This window comes from Pyrus communis, chromosome 7, assembly GCF_041283825.1.
Source record: "Pyrus communis isolate YQ-2024b chromosome 7, ASM4128382v1, whole genome shotgun sequence".
NCBI lineage: Eukaryota > Viridiplantae > Streptophyta > Magnoliopsida > Rosales > Rosaceae > Pyrus > Pyrus communis.
The window spans coordinates 22029512-22040767 of NC_142571.1; the positions used below are offsets into that span (position 1 = coordinate 22029512).

An 11256-nucleotide genomic window follows, 5' to 3' on the forward strand; every position below is an offset into this window, starting at 1 on the left:
GTTAATCAACACTTAATTAATAATCTAATAATCTACAATCACATCATTTAATTTATAAATTTAATTTAAAAAATTTTGATCTTGCATCGCTCCCTTAAGTTGTATTTGGATATGTCAGGCGTCCAAAGAAAAATGCCATTGCACAAGTGGCATCGTTTGAATTCAGAACTTTCTTGGTCGCATCTTTTACTTTAATCTAGAACCGATCACAAAATTTTAATTAAATATAAAAAGAAATTGGTATTGACATTCTAAAAATTTTATTTTACACTTCAAACTTTCTATATTTGAAAAGAAAAATACACTTATGAGAAGTGTGGAACGAAATTTTTAAAGTGCCAATAACACTTCCTATATGAAATTCGTGGTATACTTGACTATTACTATTTTAATTTATATACCCATTATTGTCGATTTAGTGTCATTTCAAATTAATTTTTTTTATTAAAAATTTATAACCGATCTGTAGTTTCATAAATAAGTTTAATAAGATGACTTGCCCAACGAAGAAAACAATACTTTTTTCATTTAGGGTCTTCCCTCGTTTTGGGGACCACATAAAGAAATGGACAAACACTGTTGCAGTCAATCAGCAGCGGTCGACATCTTATATTTGTATTCAAGTTGGAGAAATTGGGAAAGCAAACTGTATAATCTTTTGCCAATAATGATGTAAAAAAAAAGTAAGAAAAAAACAAGAAAATTCCACACGAAATGCCAATATTACAAATCATACAAGTCCATATTTTTTTTTCCCTCTTTTTTTACCCTAAAATATATTCATCTCTACTTCATGGCATGTATATCTCTCTACGATCTTCCATTGGTTTCCAATGGTTTGGCACCATTTTGATCTACTGTGGCCATCTCTCTCTCAGCAGCTTCTGTTTCCTGTCTGAACTTCTTGTATATATCACTCTGGTAAAACTTTCTAGTTCTCATCACCAAAATCAGTGACACGAATGTGCCAAATAATGTGGCTGCTGCAATTATAATGAAGGACAATTTGAAGCACTCTCCCCCAACGCAAGTCAACTCCTTGCCTGCTTGTCTCACAAGCCCTTTTGCTGCAAGCTGCTTTTTGGCTTCTTTGTCATATACGTGCCCAGTGAGTCTCACGTTGAGCAAGTACAGTCCAACCGGGCTAGCAGACGACCCGAAATTATACAAAGTGGAGTAGTATTTGAGGCCGAAAAGCTCAGAAATTATGGCAAAAAGTAGAGGCCATTGGGCACCGAAACAAAACCCAATGATCACGGAAGCTAGGTAGAGACCATTTTTGACATTGAAGGCAACGAGAAGGTGGCCAACACAAGAAAGCAAGAGGGTTAGGGTTAACATCAGAGGACGAGGGAATTTGTATCTTTTCAACAAGATTTCGGAGCCGAAACCCGACACAACACGACCCAAATAATTCCATATGCTTACTAGGGACACAAAAGTGCTTACGCTTTGTTTAGGGTACCCTAAAGAAGCTCCAATCTGACCCAAGTTGTCTATTGCGGTCAATGTGCCACCAACACCACATATGCATGAAATGAAAAGAATGAGCATGTCAATGCTGAAAAGTGCTTGGAGTATGGTGTAGTCCTCACCTCTATCCGGTGGCCTAAACATAGTTTTCCAACACGACGGTTCAGTCTCTGTGGTAGTGGTGGCGAGCGCTTCCCTGGGTCGTGACATATCAGATGGAACGCTTTCTTCTTCTGATTTTGGCTTTTCGGTAACTATCTTCAAGTCCGAACTGCCATTCAACGCGAGCTTCTTGCCTTCCAAGATCTTAAATTCCTCAATAATAACCACAGCAATTGGGAGGACAAGCAAGAAAATAACCATGGCAGCACTAGCACCATACTCGCCTTGAGTGAAATGAACATTCTTCTGGATTATAATCATAACCATTAAAAATCCAGCGAGCCCAAGTGAGATATAAAGCATATTATAAAACACTTTGACCTCATTGGGATGTCTAATGACCTTCATAATCCGAATTATTCTAAGAAAAACAAATGAAATGGCAGCAGGAAGCCACCCAATTAACAAAATCAAAGCCTTGGTGTCATTATAATAAAAAGCATAGTATAATTGAGTGAATATAGCGCCACTTAGGCCAACATATCCCTTCAAGATTCCCAAAACCGCGCCACGGCTCTCCGGGAAGTTTTTGACACAAGTGACAAGTGATCCGGTATTGGCAAAAGACTGAGAATTTGCACCTATACAGATGTACAGGCACATCTGCCAAACCTGAGGCCTTGCAATTCTTTTGGTCACTGCCATCCAAATCATGAAGTAACCAAAAAAATTGAGGACTCCACCCACTGATAGGACCACCCATGGGGGTGTTACCTCGTTGATTAGACCAGAAAGGACACCAACATTAGACCCCAAGTCCTTGAAGAAGCTGAGAAGATTGAGGGTACTTTGGTCATACCCCAGCACATCTTTGATGTCACCGGAGTAGAGACCAAACATGTAGGTGGCGCCAGCGGCTGACATGATTAAGAGGGAAGCAAACATCATGAACCACCTCCCATAGAGGACTTGGAGGGCTAGGGTTTTGGTGTTGCTCCATTCCCCTCCTCCACCAGGTCCAGAAACCAACATGATTTTTCCCCTCTAAACTGCACAAGCAGTCTCTCACAAGTTTGTTGTTGTGAAGAAGTTGGGGGAGGTTTCAATATATAGACGCAAAGGGAGTGTGTGGGAGCAATTGAAAAAATGAAAAGCAAATATAGAGTACTGACAACAAACATTTAGAGTGAAGTGCAAATATGGAAAGGAAAGAATAAGAAATTAGAGATTTAAGAAAGAATAAGATATAAGAGGTAATTTTAAACATCATGTGGTATTAATATTTCACTTAAATTATACCACGTAAAATAACAATATTGTGTTCACGAAAATAAGAAAGAGAGGAACCCTCTTATAATTTGGTCTTGTCCATAAGAAAAAATTGTCAAAACGGTATGGGAGTCAGTTATTTTTGCCTCTCTTTTATCTTTCATTTTTTTTTAGGAAGTTTTAATAAAAAGCTCACGGTACTGTTTACTTTAACTAAAAATCATATTTTTATATTAAAATGTCAAACATGGTACTATTTACTTTACCCTTTATTTTATCCTTATCGTTAAAATTCAAAATTTTCAAACATTTTTGTATTAGTTTTTTTTTTTTTTTTTTTTTTATCACAAGTTGCTTTTGTCTTCAATATTGGCAAGTTGATATAGGGAAGAACTTTATGAAGTATGAACCACCTCGATCTCTAGCTGGGAACGTTGACTGTTCAAATATCTAATGCATGGGATACTGAAATGAAGGCCACCATTTGGACAGAGCTTGCTTTATCCTTTTTTTTTACTTTTTAATCCATTTGGTATGTTTCTTTGTTTGGTTTTTTTCAATTTGGTTTTCGATTAAATCATATATAATCGCTAACTCGCAAGCTGGCTGTCCATGAAAGCAACATTTTGGAGAGAGTTTTCCATTTGAAAATTTTGCGTTTATACTAAATATATTTTCCACGTGTTGAATATTAGATAGATATCATGAGAAGCAAGTAAAAGGAAAGTTCAACGGAAAGGGATCATCTCCGGATTCTTTTATCTTAATCTATCAAATTAGCGGATTCATACTGTTGAAATTTTATCTAACGGTTATAAATAGGAGTTCACTTTAAAAGTTATAATAACTTGAGCCGTTGGAATCAAATTTCTAAGGTATGAATTCCTTGATTTGGTGGATTAGGAAGAAGAAATCATGAGATGATCATTTCCAAGTTCAACCACGTTGAAATTTCAACAAAAACTCGCGCTGTGTTTACTTATGACATGGTCAAGTGCCTTCTATCAAGGCTTCAACAAGTACGTCAACAACCCCTTTTATAATATACCGTTCTCACACTGTTTATAGTCTTCTCAAAGAAAGAATGAAAAAATGTGTAATAATCTGAACTAGTTGTTAGACATCGAGCATTCATTTAGTCGTACTTCTACAATTATTGGACATATTATAATCGATATTATGTTACGTATACGTATCAGAATTTCCATAATACTATTTTTTTTTTTTTAAACAACGAAATAGATAAATTCAGAAACTAGTGATTAGTTATATGATATAAGGAATCTGATAGACCGACCACTAATTAAATTATGGGTCATTTTGGTTCTTGTGGTTAGTCAACCTAATTGTTAGAATGAATCTTATTTGTTTAAATAGTTTGATTGAGACCCCTAGCATTAAACCTGATATTTGTATTGTGTTTTCCGTGTTCGTGTCGTTTTTGTGTCATACCCGATATTTTAAAGGGCCATGTCATGGAACACCCGTTAAAGTAAACGCGTAATATGACCTGCCCCGAAATTGACCCGTTAATATTATCAGGTAATATGACTTGACCCGTTACCCGTTAAAGAAAATATATTTTAAATCAATAAATAATGAAAATGAAAACCATAACTTGACGCACAAAAAATAGAAAACATAATACTAAATTGGTATACATACCACACAGTCTCATAAATATTACTTCAAAATATAAAATAATAAAAAAATTAAAAAAATAATTTGTCTTTCAAGTATTACATACTCCAAAATAAAAGCGTAATGAAAAAAAATTAGTACACTACTACAAAATACCAAATGTTCAAGGATATGCAAAATGAAGAAAGTTGCATTTCAAGGTTGAGGAACCTTGGATGTTTATATATGCTTTCACATTTTTTTAGACTTGTACATTCATGATTATGAATTTTATTTATTTTGAACTCCCTTAAAAATAATATTTATGAGGATTTGTATGGTTTTAAAAATTCAAGCGATGATGTACCCATACTCATAGGGTAGAGGATGCGAGCACGAGTCTTTGCATATTTTTTCACATTTTTCGCATTTGTAAATAAATTATTATAATTTTTTAATGTGTTTGGTATTTTTAAATTACTTGATACTTTTATTTTTAATGTGTTTTATAATTTTTTAATCTCACTCTTTGCCTATGGTATACTATAAAAATAAATAAATAAATCAAACAACTTTTTTACATTTATATAGAATAATAATACATAATTAATATAAAATTATATACGTATACACTATGACTATTGTATTTTATAGTAAGTTTTTTCGTAGTTTAAAAAGTTAAAATCATCAAAATAACTTTTTTCTTAACGTGTCAAAACAGGTTATCCACATGTCACTTTCGTGTAAACCTGTTAAGGACCTGTTATTAATGGGTTCTTATCATGTGACTCGATAAGGATCCGATTAGTTATCATGTTGACCCAAAGTCCGTTATTTTCGTGTCGTTTACGTATCATGTTAACATGCTATGTAAGAAATTGTCAGGTCTACCTAGCATCATTTAAGGAATTTAACTAATTAAGTTATGCATTCAATATCCCACAAATTATTAAATTTATACAAATTAACAATTACTTAAAAATCAATAATAGAGTTTAAAAAAATCAATAATAGGGTAATATATTGTTCTTCACATAATTCTAGCAAAAAAATAAGGTACCCATGTCACATCCCAGTCTCGACTCCGCCGTAGCACGATATTGTCCGCCTTGGGCCTTGGCCATGCCCTCATGGTTTTGTTTCTAGGAACTCACAGGAGAACTTCCCAGTGGGTCACCCATCCTGAGAATGCTCTTATCCGAACTCACTTAATGACACACCCCGACCCGGAATATCCATTAGGATCCCAAATCAAGGCGTGCTGGGCGATACCAGGAAGGTGACGAAGCCATAAAGTGTGATAATGTATAAAATGTGAATACATTAAAATCTTAAAGTGCCTAAGTACACGAGTGCGCGGTGAGCGGGTCTGGACCCATTTTACACACAATGTCAGAGCATAAGTAAAGTACAATAGTGTGGGTAAGAATCACACCCTTAAAAGTAGCCACCAATTCTAAGATTAACCATAGATCCTCGTCGATACGGAAACTCTGCTGCTGGTACCTGGAGGGGTACATAAATAGAAAATGTGAGTGAGTGATCGAAACAAGGATTTTCAAATCATTTTCCATTATCAAAGGTAGTAACCACTCGCCGTAAGACCTGTATAGTTTCCAACAAATCATACTACGTAAAAGTATGAAATCAAAAGTATACTAATAGTAAACCCGAAAATATAGCACTGTCCAGCATCTCAATAGCAATACAAATAATCACGTGCTTAATAAACCATACTAGCATTCAAGTCAGAATCACCTATGGTGACCTGTACAACTGTACACATATCGCATCAATCAATACTAACGCATAAGTCAGAGTCACCTATCATGATATGTACGACTTATCTGTATCTCATCAATCAATGTTAGTCAATAGCTCAATAACATGCTAGCCAATAACTCATCAACATGCTAACCAATAGCTCAATAATATGCTAGCCCATAGCTCAATAATATGCTAGCCAATTGCTCAATAATATGCTAGCCAAGAGCTCATCTACCAAGTCCTGCACATGAGTCGGAACCACCTAAAGTGGTCTGTACGACAGGCTGGGTGTAAATAAATACGCTCAAGTGCTACAATCACATGAAGGTTGTGCGAAGTATCGCAAGTCACCTACGAGTTGGAACCACCTAAAGTGGTCTATACGACAGGCAGGCACCTACCTTGGATCCAAGGTGAGCATGTGGTGCGGGAAGTGAACGATCACGTGAAGGCTAGGCCCTGGCCACGGGCGGGAGCACTAACACCGAGGTGCAGGTTTATGAGCTCTAACATATCTCAATACAATCGTACTCACTACCATCATTACCATCAAAGTGTACATACCTGAATCTTACCTGAGCATATGCAGCGTCATTTGGCGCTTCAAAGCATTCACAATAATTAGATTCATGTAATATATGTATGAATATGCCATGATACAATCTAAATCCAAACATTTCGTAGTGCTTCCAAATATATATAATATTACCAGATATATAAACATATACACAAATGGCATGAAATGCATAATTGTAACACCCCACTCCCGAACTATTTACTTTCGAGAATAATCATCAGTCATAAGTTCAAATAAACACTAATTAAATTAACTATCACTTCTTACCTTTCTTTACCTCAATTTCTTGATTCTTGACATCTTAATTTATGACCAACATTAGTTATACCAAAACCTAAGGTTAAATCTCACATTTCACCAGTCTCCCTCACACTGCTCAATTCCACAAGCAAGGTTATTGTCTAAATTATTTAGTCTCGTTTATTGTATGGTTGCATGTAACGTCTCGTTAGACTGCCTACGTACCCTAAACAGGGATCAAGCCATTCATAGTTCACACTAGTCCTCCAAAGCATTAACATAAATTATATGAAATTCAATTTGTAAATGTTTGTGGAATTATCAGTCATATGTGTGTGTGTATATATATATATACACGATAAAAGGAAAAGACCCACTCACTGGTATATGGAAGGGTCGTAACCCCCTAACCTTGAGTGACTGCGCTCGTCCTCAGGATAGGTCTCACCTATATGCGAAACAACTATATAAACGTCAATTTAACGCACATAACCCAAAACTAGGTAATAACTTCTCATACATTGCTCAATTAGGGTGTTTGAATATACCAACGTGATTTACTCAATCTCACGAACATTCCCATATTTTAAAAATAATTTTCCGACCACCCACGCGCTGGCCAAGGCACGGCCACATGCGCCGCCCACGCGCAGGCACGTGCCTGGCACACTAACGGTGGTGGTTAACGCCGTTAGGAATATTCCGTCCAAAAGCAAGCATATTCCGTTAAAACTAACCTAACGCCATTAACTGCCGTTATGAATATTCCGTTAAGATTAACGGAATATTCCCCTTTCTTCTCCGGCTAGTCGCCAGACTCCGTTGCCGTCGCCAAAAACTGGGAAAAACTTTAAACCTTTATATCTCAGTCGTTTTTCATCCAAATTTCATGAAATCAGTACCAAATTGAAGCTCACAACGAGTAGAACATTCCCTTACATGTTTGAAGATGATGGAATATCGTTGGAAAAATCGCGATATTCCGGTCACCTCTGCAACTCACTATTATCGAGTTTCCTGATGTAACATCCCACATCGTCCAGGGGAGTGATCCTTAAATGTATATTCACATCTCTACCTAGCACGAGGCCTTTTGGGAGCTCACTGGCTTCGGGTTCCGTAGGAACTCCGAAGTTAAGCGAGTAGGGGGCTAGAGCAATCCCATGATGGGTGACCCACTGGGAAGTTGCTCGTGAGTTCCCAAAAACAAAACCGTGAGGGAATGGTAAGCCCAAAGCGGACAATATCGTGCTACGGTGGTGGAGCGGGCCCGGGAAGTGGTCCCGCCCGGGGCCGGGATGCGACAATTGGTATCAGATCCTATCCCTGGCCGGAAATGTGCCGACGAGGACGTCGGGCCCCTAAGGGGGGTGGATTGTAACATCCCACATCGCCCAGGGGAGTGATCCTTAAATGTATATTCACATCTCTACCTAGCACGAGGTCTTTTGGGAGCTCACTGGCTTCGGGTTCCGTAGGAACTCCGAAGTTAAGCGAGTAGGGGGCTAGAGCAATCCCATGATGGGTGACCCATTGGGAAGTTGCTCGTGAGTTCCCAAAAACAAAACCGTGAGGGAATGGTAAGCCCAAAGCGGACAATATCGTGCTACGGTGGTGGAGCGGGCCCGGGAAGTGGTCCCGCCCGGGGCCGGGATGCGACACCTGACGTCCAATTTCTTCCAAAATGCTTCTCCGAGCTTCGTGAGAGTGTCTTAAAGCTCACTATAACCTTAGAATCTTTTGAAACCTTCGTATTTACGTATGCATGAATAGTAACTCGAACTGGGATCTCGGGTTCTCGGGTTTTTAAGGGTTTCAAGTTCTAAAAATGGTATGGATGTACTCAAGAGCTTGCAAGGAACATGAAATCCACCTTCAAGGTCTCGATCCATGCAAAAAATGGCTAAATCAAAGGTTGTCCGTATGACTTGTACGGAATTTACAGAAAACTCCGAGAGGGAGAAGAGAGAGGGAGGGTCCATGGGTTGGTTTAGGTGTGTGCCTATGTCCTGATGGCAGCCAACCCAAAACAAAAGAAAACAAATCACCCAAAACGCCAACTAACGTCCAAGGGCAAAATCATCATTCCACGCCATCAAAGGTAAATTTCGGGACGAGCTGTCACACTTAACTTCGGAGTTTCGATGGAATCCGAAGCCAGTGAATTCTCAAAAGGCCTCGTGCTATATGGAGATCGGCATGTACATATAAGGCACATCACCCCATCTCTGTTGGTCGATGTGGGATGTTACAACCCACATAATTATTAATATAGTTTAAGAAATAATTATTCATATATCTTGAAACATAAAATAAATACATATATAATTAGCATGGGTACATTCACAAAAAAATATGAGGTGCATATTAAAATTCAAAATTATGAGTACAAATTAAAACTAAAAAGAATATTGGTATAAATTAAAAAAAAAGATACAATTATAAATAGAAATATATGAAAAAATAATAAAAAGATATATTAGAAAATGATTAATAAGTTTTTCATTTTTAAAAGTGATCGACATATAATGACTTGTAAATAATTTAATATTATCAAATAATGACATGGAGAAAGGTCAAGAGACCTTGATAAAAATTGAAAAAATATTAAAGTTTTAATTAATGAAAAAGAAAAATAAAAGATGAGAACCTAATTTATCTTAAAATTATTTACACGAAAAAAATGATTTGGGGAAATTTATTGTAAATATGCAATCGTTTGGGGTGCCATCACATTAATAGGGATTTGGTTTCGTTCAAGAGAAGAAAGAAATTAAAGAAATTACATTGGATTCTTTGCGCAACGTCAACGCATGTGCTGGTTACATTTTACAAGGCATATCATGCAGAATCAGGACACTTCACAAGTGGCACTGCTGGCAAACATGCTTTGATCACGGCCAAATTTCTTTGCATTTGACTATTAGACGTAAGATACGCTATTTACATACTCATTTTTATCTCATACATGTCTTTGTTATTTTAAGTCATGAATAGCATTACACCAGATGCAACGACGGATCAGTGATGGAGCATAGACCCGAAGAAATATATAAACATTAACAATGTACAAACATAAGTAAAGTATACAAACAGTAACAAGCAGGAGGTTGAATTAAATCTCTCAAGCTAGGTCAATCCCGCTTTCCATTTTTCTTGAAAAAGCATATATAAAAGGGAAAACGTTATTAATTTTTATTTCAGTAATGAACTTTGAGAAATAATTAATAAACGATAACTAATGTGCGTGTGTAGAAATGCTAGTATAATACCTACCATAAAATATTCTATTTCGAATCTTACTCAATCACGTCTCAACCCTGCACGTTGTACAGAAGCCAGATCATTAACTAGATAAATTCGACATATGTTTTTTAGTCATACAATCGCTGTGGCTTTTGATTCTGGGCTCCCTGATTTTTTATTCTCAATTTTTTTTTTAATTGGTTTCGTCAACTAGGAGGAGATTGTGCATGATTCAGATATGAAACTTCAATCTGATATTAATCACCACTAAACTAAGAACTATAACCGATTCCTCATTAGAATATCAACTAATTAATTAATTAATTTTCATCTTGTACTACTTGAAAAGGTTACTCTAATTTTTAGGTAAAATTACATGTACAGTAGTGTTCACTTGGCCGGCCGTTGAGCTAAATACAAGAAGGAACTTCGGAAATTTTTAGCTTGCTCCAGTGTTTAGGATACACCGAAGCATATTAAATTTTTTGGGAACTTTGATTGAAGGCAAGCACTACATACTAGCACTCGTGCACATACAACAAATGTAAATTGTATAGGCCTGTCTGCATGCTTTAATTTTCTTTCAGAGAGCCACTGCTTGCTGCCTTTGCATTGAATTCACTTTGGCCCTTCATGATGTGGGGCTAAACAATGTTTTACTGTCTGTACGTATTGTTTTGCCTAGGATGTTCATGTGAATGGTGATACAATTAAAGACCCTTAGGACATTATAAATTTCCATCCTATTCGGTAAGGCTTGAGACAAACTTTTCTGCGAAGTTTAAACTATCACACGACAAAGAATGATAATATAGAGATTATTTATCATATGACGAGAGAGATATAAATCAGTTATCATGGCAATATACATAATCTTGTTTTCAGTATATCGATTTGATATTGATCCAACTCAAACGTGGCAACGATATATCAACTCAACTTCATTATATATAAGAAAACTG

At 36.6% G+C, this 11256-nt stretch overlaps 1 protein-coding gene across 1 annotated transcript; it reads right to left on the reverse strand.

The window, feature by feature from the left end:
- Positions 1 to 579: 579 nt before the first annotated feature.
- LOC137735435 (protein NUCLEAR FUSION DEFECTIVE 4) lies at positions 580 to 2688 on the reverse strand. The gene has a single exon (XM_068474858.2). The coding sequence runs from the start codon at positions 2605 to 2607 to the stop codon at positions 811 to 813; it is 1797 nt and encodes a 598-aa protein (XP_068330959.1). The 5' UTR covers positions 2608 to 2688; the 3' UTR covers positions 580 to 810.
- Positions 2689 to 11256: the final 8568 nt, after the last annotated feature.

Bases quoted from the DNA above. Each gene is read 5' to 3' on its own strand.
- LOC137735435 (XM_068474858.2), bottom strand. From the start codon at position 2,607: ATGTTGGTTTCTGGACCTGGTGGAGGAGGGGAATGGAGCAACACCAAA.